Source organism: Aspergillus fijiensis, assembly GCF_003184825.1.
Source record: "Aspergillus fijiensis CBS 313.89 unplaced genomic scaffold BO72scaffold_93, whole genome shotgun sequence".
In the NCBI taxonomy this organism is placed as follows: domain Eukaryota; kingdom Fungi; phylum Ascomycota; class Eurotiomycetes; order Eurotiales; family Aspergillaceae; genus Aspergillus; species Aspergillus fijiensis.
Window position 1 is genome coordinate 1 of NW_024469069.1, and position 12,717 is coordinate 12,717.

Genomic DNA, 12,717 nt, shown 5'->3' on the forward strand with positions numbered 1-12,717 from the left:
CCCCTCCTCACCACCCTCCCGCTCACCTCCCCGCGCTTCAAACTCACCGTCCTGGGCTCTCCCAGCCCCGAAATCACGGCCCTCAACGCCCAAGGTGCCGACCGCGCCGCGCGCGAACGCCTCCGCCGCACCACCCACGCCCAGTACGCCGCGACCGCCACCCCGGCCGCCGTCGCCTCCTCCCTCTCGCGCATCCACACCCTCTCGTCCGGAGCTGCGGACCCGCAGCAGCAATACACCTTCCACCGACTCCTCCCGCTCCCGCACCTCCCCAACCCACAGCGCAGCCACGACTTCCTCGCGCGCCTCCGCGACGACCCCGGCATCCGGTCGGCGATGCGCCTGCACAAATTCTCCGTGCCCGTGCTCACGGAGATGGACCCCGTCGAGCACACGACGGCCCACTCGCGGACCCTAGGGCTCAACCGGAACAAAGGCGAGGTCATCGAGTTGCGGCTCCGCACGGACGCCTACGATGGGTACCGCGATTATCGCACGATCCGCAAGACGCTGTGTCATGAGCTGGCGCACTGTGTGCACAGTGACCATGATCGGTTGTTTTGGGAGCTGACGGGCCAGATTGAGCGCGAGGTCGAGAGGGGGGATTATACGAGGAGTGGGCGGGTGCTGGGCGTGAATAGTAGGGGTGTAGGGGGAGGGGGGGTGGTGGATGAGTTCTATAATCCCGGGGAGTGGGAGGAGGTACAGCGGGATGGGTTGGTGGTTGATGAGAAGGGGTGGACGGGGGGGAGCTTTGTCTTGGGGGCGGAGGGGGGGTCTGAAGGTGAAGGGGGGACTAGGAGTCAGGCTCAAGCTACTGGGGGAGGGAGTATGAGGGAGATTCTGGCCAAAGCGGCGGAAGAGAGGATGAAGAGGGAGAGGGAGAGGGATGATGGGAATTAGGGTATATTGTCTCTGTTTGGATGCTTGGACTTTTGTCTGCAGATATATCTTCCAGATTCACTAAATCCTCACGATGTAACGACTCCATAATCAAATTCAAATTCAAACCTGTTCATTGACAAACAACCCCGCCATCCCCTGGCCCGTCCCAATGCACATGCTCGTCACCAAGACCCTTCTCTTCGTGCGACGCGCCTCGCTCAGAATCGTACAGATCTGTCTCGCGCCCGTCGCCCCGAGCGGGTGGCCCAGCGCAATCGCGCCGCCCCGGGGGTTGACCTTCTCGTGCTCCAGCCCCAGATTCCGGAGACAGTAGACGGCCATCGACGCGAACGCCTCGTTGATCTCATACAGCTCGACCTCCTCCTTGGCCAGCCCGAACTGCGCCAGCAGCTTGGGGATCGCCGCCGTCGGCCCGATCCCCATCACCCTGGGCGGCACGCCGGCCACCGTGGCGCCGCAGAACTTGGCTAGGATGGGCTGGTTCAGCTCTATCGCCTTGGACCGGCGCATCAGCAGCACCGCCGCCGCGCCATCCGTCACCTGGCTCGAGTTGCCGCCGGTGCTCCGATCCCCGAACTGCGGGAACGCCGGCCGGATCTTGGCCAGGCTCTCCTTGGTCGTGCCGTAGCGCACGCCTTCGTCCCGCGTCACAGTCACCGTCTTGACCTCCCCGGTCTTGGGGTCCTTGACCTGCGTCGTGATGGGGACGACCTCCTCGTCGAACCACCCGGCCTTCTGCGCCGCCTCGGCCCGCCGGAATGACTCCGCCGCGTACGCGTCCTGCTCCTCGCGCGAGATGTCAAAGTCCGCCCCGACGTTCTCCGACGTCTGGCCCATCGGCTGCATGCAGTCGGCCGCCTCCGGGTGCCGCATGACCTCCGCGTGGAACGGCTTGGGGATCCGGTCCCCGCTCGGCGCCGACATCAGCTCCGCCCCCACCGCCACCCCGACGTCGATCGCCCCAAGCCGGATCTGGTTCGCGATGTCCTGCACCGCTTTCAGCCCCGACGAGCAGAACCGGTTCACCGAGGAAGCCCCCGCCGTGTGCGGAATCCCGGCGGCCAGCGAGGCCGCGCGCACGAGGTAAGCCGCTTTGCCGTCGTTGACCTGTTATCGGATCATGTTAGTTTCCCATGGAGATGGGAGGGTTGAAAGGCAAGTAATGAGTCAGGGTCAAAACGCACATTCCCCAAGCAGACATCCTCGATCAGACTGGGATCGATCTTCGATTTGGCAAGCACCTCCTTCAGCAAGGCGTAGATCAGGTAGTCCAGCTCGGTGTCCTTGAAACTGCCTTTGACGGCCTTGGTCAGCGGCGTCCGGAGCGCGAGAGTGATGACCACATCGTCGGGGTTCTTCTGGGTGCTGGTTGGCGGTCATTCGCGGTCAGTATATACTCGCAATGTACAATGTTTCTGGAAAGGAGGAAAGTACATGGCTGAAAGTCCGCTGGTTCCGGATGGTTTCAGGTGGCTGAGGATGTTGTTCAGACGGTCTGCTGCCATGATTGTTGCTGCGTTTTGCTGTTAGCGTTCGTATAGCTTATCCCTTGAGGCAGGCTATGTAGTGAAGTGGAGCGGGGGGAACGAAAGACTGCTGCATCTGGATGTCGATTTCGATATTAAAGCATGACGTGAGTAACTTACTATTTCTAATTCTGTTATGAGTTCAAATGACTGAGTAAAGAAGGCTGATGAGAAGAGGAAAGAAAGAAAGCAAAGGAGGGGAAGGTCGTCGAGTTGAAATGCGATGGATGTCTTACCTACCTTAACTACCCCAACCTCTCCAACCGAGCAACAGCCGAGGCTCATTTTTTGGCCACTGCAGCTGCTGCGCTGCTTACATCTCCGCACCCTTTTAACAACTCTTTATTAGAGTAACTAAATCTGCCACAGATTAGAATGGTCGGGGACAACCCGAGGTTCCTTTTTAGGGCTTACTCGCCGCAAATCATGTGTAGGAAACGAAGCGATCCATTTTTTTTCCCCAGAAATTAATTTATCTACAGCTAAGGCCATGGGCGCGTGTACGACCCTGGCAGTTCCGTTGTCCCAAGCCAAACACCATCGAAGTAGAGAAGCAAACGCCCATACCTTTCCTCCAGCGCCATCCGCCTAATGATACGATACCCTGAGTTGTTCTTCCAATTTGCCTACAAGTGATGCACGTGCTCGTCGTTGCTGATCACACTGCCAACCTCCGACCAACTGGCCGGGGTGGCCGCGCCAGTCGACCGGCCCAGGTCGCTCAAAGTGCCATCGGATGATGCGTCGATCGCTGACTCATAAATGTGGCTGTAGCTATCGCTGGTGGATGGCGTCGAGGCGCGCTCCCTTTCAAGCTGTAGCTCTGCCAAGTCCGAGAAGGGCGATCTCAAGTCGCGCCCGGATTCGTTTGTCGTCCAGTCCCCAGGATGAGCATATAGCACTTCAGAGTGACCTTCCGTATGGCTAGAGATCGACTCGTCATCTCCGACAATATGGTGTTCATCCTCGGCATGGGACGACGAGAGCAGCGACGCGGCCATTTTGTCAGGAGCTTCAGAGACAGGGGTGAACTCAGCCAGCGAAGGCGAACCGGCACGAGGCGACGGGATATCGAGCTGCAGCGGTGGACCTGATTCGTGAAAATCCGTCTGGCCGTGAGATGATTCAGGAAGCGAGGTTGGCCCCTTGCCCCGGTGCACCGGCTGCGACGTCGCCACTTCCACGGCAGTCGAGTTGGCTAACGGTGTATCACTCGATGAATCCGCAAGATCCAACAACCGGCCCTGCTCATCGACCAAAGTATCAAAGCTGTTTGACGGTGGCCTGGCCATGCCTTTGCGACGCTCTTCGAGCAAGGAACGACGCCGGTCAAGCTCTTCCCGAGCTATTCGTCGCCGTTCTTCGGCTGCTACGCCCACTTCCTCGGTCATGGAGATATCCTGTCTGAGCGGAGCATCGTGCGGGTTAATCTCGTCGCCCAGATTGTGCAAAGCTAGTGCGATCTTGCGGCGCGAGTTGTTCACCCACTGGCGGAACTGCGGCGACTCGTAGACCGCGATCCCGGCGGCGACCAGCGCCGAGACGGTGATGATAATTCCTGGGTGTGTCAGTATCATGATTCCAGGCTACCTTTCTGTGTCAGGCAGAATCTGTAAATGAAACTCCGAGAAGGAAACATGATAGACAAAATGAGGAATGCTGTCCGGCTAGGCCCGGGAATATCTCATCCATCGTCATCCATCATCAACTGATAAGCACACACCGCCCAGATAACTAACTCTCTTCTTCTCTTGCAACAAGAAGGGGGGAAAGAAATGACCCTCAAGAGCAAGCATACCTTTCGCAACAGGCGTAGGCATCGCGACAGAGCACCTTTAACCCGAGAGTTGTTGACGCGAGAAAGGGAAAGCCAGAGAGCAATAAGTAGGCAGGCAGCAGTAAGGTAGTCAATCAAGTTAATCGATCACCTGCTGCTTCCGCCCCCTCGCCGCCACATGATTCCGGCTGCCCTTATCCGACTGCCCTAGCGGACTAACTATCACGTGCTGCAGTGCTGCCCCTCCGCGGTCCGTCAAAACAAACAGCTGCAACAACAGCAACCAGCAACTACCACTCCTTACATCAATTCTTTCAACGCTACAACCCGATCATTGGATATCTCACCATGTCGCGCCCGTCATCCATGGCCCAGCGCCCGCTGACACTTACGGAAGAGCTCGAGAAGCTGGAGCAATCAATCACGCTCACCCTGCAGGGTAACTATGGACAATCCGCATCAGATGCCTCAAACAAGTCGACTGACACTGTCTTCTGCAGAGATCGACCACAACTTCAGTCAAGCCCATCGTATCGTCACAACCAGTGTTCTACCCCTGATCGAACAATATTCAGAGAGCTCCCGCGACGTCTGGGAAGGTGCCAAGGTATGGCCTACCATAGACACCCTCCCCCCCTCCAATCGCCGCGTGAACCATCACTAACGCGCCATCAACCCCAGTTCTGGAAGCAATTCTTCGAAGCCAGCGCCAACGTCTCCCTCTCGGGCTACGAAGAGAAACCCGAAGACACCACCACAACGCTACAAGAGGAATCGGACCAGTCTCTCACCGCGCAACAAGACGAATCGCACCTCAGCCACGACGACCACCGCGAGCACGAACCTGAATTGGAGTTGACAGCCCTCAGTCTCTCCTCCCACAGCACCCCGCGCCCCTACGCATCTCACCACCACCACCACCAGCAGCACGGCAGCCAACAAGCTAACGACACAACCGTCACCTCCTCCATCGCGCACCCCTCCCCATCCCCCTACGACCTCCACCCCGACTCCCTGCCCCTTGACAGTGATACCCGCGACCTCGCCCGCGCCGCCGAACTCGCCGACGCAGAAAACGAGGACTCCTTCCTCCCCACCACCCCAGGCAAATACTCCGCCTCGGCCTCGGCCTCGCGCACCTACCGCCCCACTCAACAACAGCAGCAACAACAACAATACCCCTACCACCACGACGAATCCCACACCCCACTCTCCTCCTCGCCCTTCATCCCGCCCGCCCCCACAACCACCCACGAAGCTTACGAAAACAACGACGATGTTGATGATGATGTTCACGAAGACCCCATCCTGCACCGCTTCCACGACAAGACCTACCGCGTGCAAGCCACCCCCCTCTCCAAGAAGCGGCAACCACTCAAACACTACCTCTCCACCTCCAAATCCATCAAATTCACCAATCCCATGTTCAACTCCACCACCCCGCAAAAGCCCCCCACCAAGAAATCCAAATACTCCTTCGACTCCTCCCCGATCTCCAGCCCGGAGCCCGAGGCCCCGCAACTCCACGCCGAGATCTTCGACTCCCCCATGAAAGGAGGAGGCGGGGCCGCCGCCGCGGCCCAAACGCCCAACACTGGCCGCAAGCGCCAGCCGAGCGCCCACCACCCTTACTATTCCCGCGTGACCCCCAAGCCCGGCATGAGTGTCCTCACCCCAATGAAGGGTGGGACCGGTCGGCCGGGTAGCGCGGGAGGAGGGTGGGATAGCGACGATGATGATCTCGGTGGTATTGGTGGTCGCTACGGCGGCGGCGGCGCGGCGTTCAGCGACGAGGACGAGGATCTGGGTCCCAGCCCTCCGAAGACGATGCAGTTCCATATTCCGCAGAGTCGGTTGATGAAAACTCCTGGTTAGTTTACCCCCACCCCCAACTGTCTACACATGCAATTCCGCGCGGACACTAACCACAATTCTACCAAACCTAAACAGCAAAAGAAGCGTCCAAGCGGATCGTGGAAGACTTGTTGTTCACCGCCGGAGCGAACGATACCACGGATGATATCGTGGAGGAGCAGAGTCCGAGCGTGATCCGCCGGGTGGAGAAGCTCGAGGATGAGACTTTCTAGAGCAGAATCCACCTTCGCTGGTAATGGCCAGATGGCGGTTTGTGCTACAGAGGCAAGACTTATCATGCTGTACCTACTGTATATATCAACCCAAATCATCTCGCGTTTCGTCGCGGGATAATTCCCCTTTCAGGCGGCTGTCGTCCCTAATAGACTAACAATAACCGGGGCAAAGTATCATGTTACGTCACAGCTGGGCGTAGCCGAGACTGTCTAGTCGCTCAACCCCTGCTTCCTCCCATCTCTACATTTGACTCATGGTTCTTTCCAAGCGGTCCAACATGACCAGATCAATTAGTAGTTGGGTCTGGGGCATCCCAATTCGCCACCAGACCACGCGCCCCGGGCTGCCTTACCGGCAAATTAGGTGTAAACTAGCTTCGAACCTGCGGGGTCACTCGAAAGGAAAAGGTACAAAGAAAAAAGACAGGGCTCAGAAGAGAAAAGTGGGGGGGGGGGGGGGGTAATCAGATTACAAGATCCGGGTTTGTTCGAGAGGGTGAGGTCAGGATAAATAGACACAAAACAGGGTATCGACGGGGCTGATGACGATGACGATTGTCAGACTGTCAGAGAAGGGAGAAGGGCTGTAGGCAAGAAAGAGGAAAAGTGACACACAGATCGTCCACATCAACGTGGTATATGTATGTACAACAGAGGTCTTGTCGTCGCAATTGACAGAAAATGGAAGGGTATTCTAAACTAAACAAATGAACCAAAGCGTCGAGGAGAGAGGGTCGGAGGTTCTTCCCCCTACCGCGCCAGCCAAGCAGTGCCGGCGCTAGTGCCGGACCACAGGCGAAAACCAGGCCTGAGTAGTATGCATGGTGACTGAAGGCCAGTCATCAGTTCTGCATGCCCATGAAGATCTCCTGACAGTTGTCCACCAAAAACTTCATCACCTCATTCTTCTTCTGCACATCCGTCATTTCCCGTGCTAAACTCTCCGGCCGCATGATGGTCGGGGCAAACACTACAGCGATGTTCTGGCTGGTCATCAGATTCTCTTTCTCGCGCTCGACCACGCGTTTCAGGTGGAAGATCAGGAACTCGAGCACATCTTGATGCACACGTGGCAGTTCACGCAGGCTCTTTTGCAGAGACTCGATGCGACCCGCCTGAGAGGTAATTTCACCCGTCTCAATAATGTTCTCGTAAACCTCAAACGTGATAAGTGGCGTAGGCAGCTTCCGGAAATACTGCTTCAACGCCGAAGTCACTGCGTGAATATCAAGATCCGGATCAGAAATATCGTAATCGTGCGGGGATCGCTCAAAGCCCTCGCGAATCGTCTGGATTGCCGAGCTAGCACCGGACTTCCGATAAATACCTTCCATGTCCATGCCTAAAAGAGTAAGTACAGGCCTACCAGTAGATTGGGAAGAAACATACCTCGTAGCTCGACTTCCTGGATACAGCGAGAGACAATGCCAGGAATGATACTCTTCTCTTGCTCCATGCGCTGCTCCAACTCGGTACCAAAGAGTGCTGGAAAAGTAAGTATCACAATTATGACAAACGCGAAGAAAAAGAACGTACCATTAGGGTTGGTTTCAGCTAGAACGGGAACGCTGTCAGTGGTCGGCATCCGAGTTCCCACCTGCTTGCTGCGTTGATTGCCAAAGAAACCGAAACCCGGACGGCTAGGGTCTTGAGTTTGAGAACGCGGCAAGCCAGGGCTTCCTTCCGTGGCAGTGGCATTTTCACTTGACATGAAGGCACCCTTGAGTCCCTTGGTAACGCCCTTGGCGACGTTCTGACCACCCTTCTTCCAGTTAAACTTACGCGGCTGTCCTTTTCGGATACTGACGACTTGCGGGCCGGGCACAATAGTGGCATTCTCGGCCTCTTCCGACATGTTGATAGCCGTGACTGGAACGAGGTCGCTGTGGGCCGCCTTCAGGGCTTCAATAGACGACAGCGACTTTTCCTTGCCATGGGAGTAGATGCCCAGGCCATTCGCCCCACGGCTGCCGTCGTTGGCCTTATAGAGCTCTTGGATCTGGTGTACCAATTGGTTGTTGAGTTCTGCAAGCTGCGCATTCTTCGATGACAATTGTTCGAATTCCTGGAAGCTCTTATCCTTCATACGGTTCAAGTTGGTCAATTCTTCGGCGGCATCGTTGCGCTTCTGAATCAGTTCCTCAATCTGTGGAGTGAACGAGTCCTTCAGCTTCTGGATCGACTCCACAAATTCTCGCAGAACGTGGTTAGTCAATTTGCCAAGGTCGAGAGAACCGCCACCACCACGCTTCTCAGCCTCCAGATGTTCTGTCAACACGGATAACTCGCGCATTGCAATCTCTTTCTGAGCGTCCAAGACCACCATGGTGGAGCGCTTCTCATTTAGCTCAGTGTTGACCTGCTTGACCTCGGCGCTAGCGTTCAGCATAGCCTCCATCTCGGCGAGCTTCTGCTCGCGGTCGAATACTCGTTGACGCTCCTTACGAAGTTCATTGCGAAGCCAAGTCACTTCATCGGATCCGGTTACCTCCGCAGAGGGGCTTCCAAAGTCCGCAAGTGGCGTAGATCCATTCACAGGCGAGCGGGGCCATTTGGCATCACGGGACAGGCGAGAGCCTTTGTCGCTGTAGCTTCGACCATGACGCACCGAGTTGGAAACGCGCCGCAAGAAAGACTCGCCGTTCTGTGCCGCGGAGCCATCGCTGGCGCCTATGGCTTGAGAGTTCTCTCCATCCGCTGAGAGATCCGCTCCATCACCCTGGCGGTAGGACTCCACTTGCTGTAGGGCGCTGACTGAGTTAGGGCGTGCGGGGGGCTTGGGGCGCTCATGAACATCGCTACGTGGTGTCCAGGTTGAGTCGCCCGTACGAGGAGTACTCTTGCTGAATCCAGCCCGATCTGCTGACCGCTCACTCCACTGCTCACTCGGACTCAATGAAGAAGCACGAGGTGACAAAGGTGCGTCCTTCCTTGGGCCCTGGTTGAATCGTCGGTCGAGGGAGTCGCCACGCTTGGGATGAGGCTGCACGCTCGAAGAGGACAAGAAGGAATGTGCGGAGTCGATTGAGCCGCTAGTTTCGTGAAGTCGGCGTAGCTCATGAGATGGTCTTGTTGGAAGTGTGGTCATGCTCTCTGGAGCTGTTGCTATTGAGCCATCTCTTGGTACGGTGGTCGTAGACTTGGTGCTCTCAGGGCTGGGCGAAGAAAATGTACTGGCTTCCTTGCGACCTCCCAGGTCGGAACGAGAACTACGCACCGAGCCAGACCGCGTGACAGGCGTTCTGTCACCACGAGACGTGCCGTTGGCCAACTCGTCCTGACGCCAACGAGGAGCATCATCAGTCCGCTCCCGGCCTTTCTCCTGGTATGCGATATGGGGAGACGAGCCTCCCGACGTAGGGTTCGGTTGCGCGCGAGATCTTTGTTCTTCGGAGGGGTCAAAAGCGAGAGGAATCAGGAATTCACCGCCATCGGCTTCGCCATGCGGAGGCACAATTGAATGGCGATTGCTGCGATAGGTGCTTGACGGGAGTATTAGATTATCTGCATCCGTCAGCTCTCTTTCACCATGAGATAAAGGGTCTGCGCATCATCTCACAGAGGCCAACTGACCTTGGTTTTCTGCCGCGGGACGAGGTGTTGCGCTGGGACCTCTTCCCGCGTCCAGCGCAGGAGCAGCTCGCGCAGGGGTATCCCCGCTGGGCATGGAATAAGCCTCTTGGTCGTCCGAGGCGCGCGAGAGTGGTTCCATTTCTTCCGGAGGCAGTGACGGAAGGGATTTATCTAATTTCACCCCCGGAGGTCCTTGTTTTCGCGTGGGGGCCGCCTTTCGTTTTCTCCGCCGCTGCATTAACGACTCATGACAGTCCATACAGAATATACCCTGCGAGGTGCGGGCATAACGCAGGTTCTCGATCTTCCGCTTGCAGTTGCGGCAACGGAAGCATTGGGCGCAGAAAGCTTGTTCACCAGTGAGGATTGCGAGGTCCTCGATCTTGTTCCCACACGAACTACAGCTGTAGGTACAGTTGCTGCAGATCAACGAGCCATCGCCAAGCAGAAGAAGGTGCGCGTCCGAGTCGAGTAGCGTGCCACAGGTGCTGCAGCAGAAACATTCGATATGCCATCGGTTGCCCGCTAGATCACATGGAAGGAGGCAGTCAGCCACCGGCTCGAAGGCCATTATAACCACGGAACAAGAAACTCACCAAGCTCGAAGGCTTTGCCCTCTTCAAGAATCTATTTCAGCGAAAAGCCCTTCTTAGTGCACTGTTTCCAAGCCTCGTAGTCTGTGCGGTTTTCTGGGTTCATACCTCTCCACAGCCCTTACAGGGGAAGGGAATGTCGTCCTGATCCAAAGGGGACTCAGGATACCCCGGGGATTCCATCTTGAGTGCGATTTATTGAGTAGCGAGCGACCGTTCGAAGGTGATGGTGGCACAAACGCCAATTCCAGGAGGTGTGAGAGACAAATCTCCAGGAAGGGAGAGGGAGGCGCGCTCGCGAAACTCAAGCCAAAACCAGTTGAGAGGCTCTTTCGGGTAGTTTATAAGGCATTCGACTTCCGATAAATAAACTTGGTGGTCTTGAGTCGGCAATAATTATGATTGCAGCTATAGAGGGGGGCAAGGAAGGCGAGGGGAAGCTGGACGGGGGGACGAATTCGAGCGCGGCACGGACTTGCTGGAGGGTGGAGGATGGATTCTCATTCACGAAAGGGAGTCTAAAGAGAAAGAATTAATTTCAGGACGGACAGCCGATCGATCACGGCCATAGTGGAGAAGGTGGAATAAAGTGGTGAAAGTTTGAGATAATGTAAATTGGTAGGATGAGAGGAGGGGGGGTGCGTCCTGAACAAGAAATGTTGAAAGTTGCGCTGAGACGGGCCAGGGGTGCGATGAGGAGGGGGGCAAGAGGGGAGAGAACAAACAGGGGAGAAGAGGAGATGTACAGTACTGTACCATGCAGCAGCAGCAGCAACAGCAGCAGCAGCAGCAAGCAGGTAGGCAGGGGGGGGGCGGCAGAGCTGAATATCCGGGGCAGCCTTAACAACCACCCGGATGTTTCAATGCGTCAGGACGAAACGGAGAGGAGGGGATCGAGTTAAAGGGAAGAGCGTCGAGGGAGAATAAGCAGCGGATGTGCTAGTAATTGTGCGAAGAGGTCAAATCAAGGAGGAAACCAAGAGAAGGAGAGAGGGTGAGTGAGAGAGGAAGGGAGTGAGTGAGTTGAGTACGAGTAAGTACGGGTACGGGGAGTGGGAGAGAGAGAGAGACAGAGAGAGGGAGAAAGAGAGTTTGAGGCCGCGATTGAAACACACCACCCGTTTCAGATAGACAACTCATGCCCGTGTCCCCAGATTTTCCCAATTAGCCCACTGACTTACATTCTACTGACTGAACGGTTAGCTTGTCAATATACATCTTGATTAAGGTGAATGAGTAAGGGTAACTAGTAGACTACAAGTGTTATGTAGTGAATAGTCTACAGATTTGGTCAGTTTTGCAGGCCTCCCTGTTTCGTCTCAGGATACGAGACCATCTTGCTACAACAATACAATACTGTACTCCGTACACGGACCGTACACACGCTGCGCAGTGGACATGTATATATTCGACACCTGAGGCTAACAAGATCACCAACGAACCCAACCAACCAACCAACCAACAGCCATTGGATAGTGATCTATCTATAAATATTTATAGACAGGATTGTCTCATTCCCGTTCCAGGTACCGAGATCCTAGTCGCGTGAAAATGGAGTAACTTCGTAGGGTACTTCCATACTCAGCCACTCCCGCTTCCAGTAACTTGGAACTCATGAATCAGACCTGCTCGAGTCGGTCTCAAATCTCCCCCCCACTCCGTCCCAGACTTCGGGATTGCCTGTAAATATCCAAAAATAAGCCCTGACCCACGCGGCTTTACCTTGTCTCGGGAATCAACCCAGTGAATGATCAGAGCTGGTGCTATAGTCTATACCGATTGATATCAAAACTACATACATCAAATTGGCAGTGAATTTTGGGCACATATATGGTGAGTATCTAAGGAGGGAGTGGTCTTTCCTATATCTCCGTCTGTACGTACTAAGACTCTGTCTTTCCCTCCTGTTCTCTTGTACTCGTAGCTTCTATCTACTGCCCTTCTGTCCGTATGCTTCCTTTTCCAATACCACACCGTCCTCTCACCATCCCACCCCTCCTCACTCTCCTTATCACGATCTTCACTCCTGGAGCTTTGAGAGCGCATCTGTCGCGTATCGCCTACTATGATTCCAAGTGTAGTGCCTTTCCTGAGCTGCGCCCGCAAGGCTCGAAAACAAGGGGAGGTACAACGAGCGAGGGAGGACAATCGACCACTTGTTGAAGCCGAGTACTCCTACTGAGGGGGGGGGGGGGGTGTAATGTGGTGGAGTGAGGCCGGGCTCTTCTTCAGTCGAATCTACCTGGCAGGCA

At 55.8% G+C, this 12,717-nt stretch overlaps 5 protein-coding genes across 5 annotated transcripts; 2 read left to right on the forward strand and 3 right to left on the reverse strand.

Moving 5' to 3' along the window:
• On the forward strand, positions 1 to 954 carry BO72DRAFT_522661 (putative zinc metalloproteinase; the record flags this gene model as incomplete). Its single annotated transcript, XM_040949770.1, has 1 exon — positions 1 to 954. A coding segment is annotated over one exon (903 nt), but the record flags the coding sequence as incomplete, so codon positions are not given.
• On the reverse strand, positions 914 to 2,630 carry kat1 (putative 3-ketoacyl-CoA ketothiolase (Kat1)). Its single transcript, XM_040947685.1, has 4 exons — positions 2,553 to 2,630; positions 2,341 to 2,419; positions 2,091 to 2,271; positions 914 to 2,013 (listed from the first exon to the last, which is right to left on the reverse strand). The coding sequence occupies exons 2-4, from the start codon at positions 2,409 to 2,411 to the stop codon at positions 1,006 to 1,008; spliced, it is 1,260 nt and encodes a 419-aa protein (XP_040795648.1). The 5' UTR covers positions 2,412 to 2,419; positions 2,553 to 2,630; the 3' UTR covers positions 914 to 1,005.
• A 217-nt stretch (positions 2,631 to 2,847) lies between these two features.
• BO72DRAFT_453465 (uncharacterized protein) lies at positions 2,848 to 4,337 on the reverse strand. Its single transcript, XM_040945990.1, has one exon. The coding sequence runs from the start codon at positions 4,007 to 4,009 to the stop codon at positions 3,059 to 3,061; it is 951 nt and encodes a 316-aa protein (XP_040795649.1). The 5' UTR covers positions 4,010 to 4,337; the 3' UTR covers positions 2,848 to 3,058.
• A 156-nt stretch (positions 4,338 to 4,493) lies between these two features.
• Positions 4,494 to 6,465, forward strand: BO72DRAFT_453466 (DASH complex subunit ASK1). The gene is made up of 4 exons (XM_040945991.1): positions 4,494 to 4,648; positions 4,710 to 4,816; positions 4,891 to 6,079; positions 6,160 to 6,465. Exons 1-4 carry the CDS (start codon positions 4,576 to 4,578, stop codon positions 6,294 to 6,296), a joined length of 1,506 nt encoding a protein of 501 aa, XP_040795650.1. The 5' UTR covers positions 4,494 to 4,575; the 3' UTR covers positions 6,297 to 6,465.
• A 487-nt stretch (positions 6,466 to 6,952) lies between these two features.
• Positions 6,953 to 10,912, reverse strand: BO72DRAFT_310279 (putative Rho GTPase activator Rga). The gene is made up of 6 exons (XM_040940503.1): positions 10,574 to 10,912; positions 10,469 to 10,499; positions 9,873 to 10,397; positions 7,836 to 9,803; positions 7,689 to 7,784; positions 6,953 to 7,641 (listed from the first exon to the last, which is right to left on the reverse strand). The coding sequence occupies exons 1-6, from the start codon at positions 10,646 to 10,648 to the stop codon at positions 7,142 to 7,144; spliced, it is 3,195 nt and encodes a 1,064-aa protein (XP_040795651.1). The 5' UTR covers positions 10,649 to 10,912; the 3' UTR covers positions 6,953 to 7,141.
• Positions 10,913 to 12,717: the final 1,805 nt, after the last annotated feature.

Excerpts from the sequence above, each read along its gene's own strand:
- BO72DRAFT_453466 (XM_040945991.1), top strand. The coding sequence starts at position 4,576 with ATGGCCCAGCGCCCGCTGACACTTACGGAAGAGCTCGAGAAGCTGGAG. Across the intron at positions 4,649-4,709 it reads AATCACGCTCACCCTGCAGG|AGATCGACCACAACTTCAGT; the intron begins GTAACTATGGAC and ends TGTCTTCTGCAG. Across the intron at positions 4,817-4,890 it reads ACGTCTGGGAAGGTGCCAAG|TTCTGGAAGCAATTCTTCGA; the intron begins GTATGGCCTACC and ends CATCAACCCCAG.
- kat1 (XM_040947685.1), bottom strand. The coding sequence starts at position 2,411 with ATGGCAGCAGACCGTCTGAACAACATCCTCAGCCACCTGAAACCATCC. Across the intron at positions 2,272-2,340 it reads ACCAGCGGACTTTCAGCCAT|CACCCAGAAGAACCCCGACG; the intron begins GTACTTTCCTCC and ends ACCGCCAACCAG. Across the intron at positions 2,014-2,090 it reads AGGATGTCTGCTTGGGGAAT|GTCAACGACGGCAAAGCGGC; the intron begins GTGCGTTTTGAC and ends ATCCGATAACAG.
- BO72DRAFT_453465 (XM_040945990.1), bottom strand. The coding sequence starts at position 4,009 with ATGATACTGACACACCCAGGAATTATCATCACCGTCTCGGCGCTGGTC.
- BO72DRAFT_310279 (XM_040940503.1), bottom strand. The coding sequence starts at position 10,648 with ATGGAATCCCCGGGGTATCCTGAGTCCCCTTTGGATCAGGACGACATT. Across the intron at positions 9,804-9,872 it reads TCCCGCGGCAGAAAACCAAG|ATAATCTAATACTCCCGTCA; the intron begins GTCAGTTGGCCT and ends TGACGGATGCAG. Across the intron at positions 7,785-7,835 it reads AGCTGAAACCAACCCTAATG|CACTCTTTGGTACCGAGTTG; the intron begins GTACGTTCTTTT and ends TTACTTTTCCAG.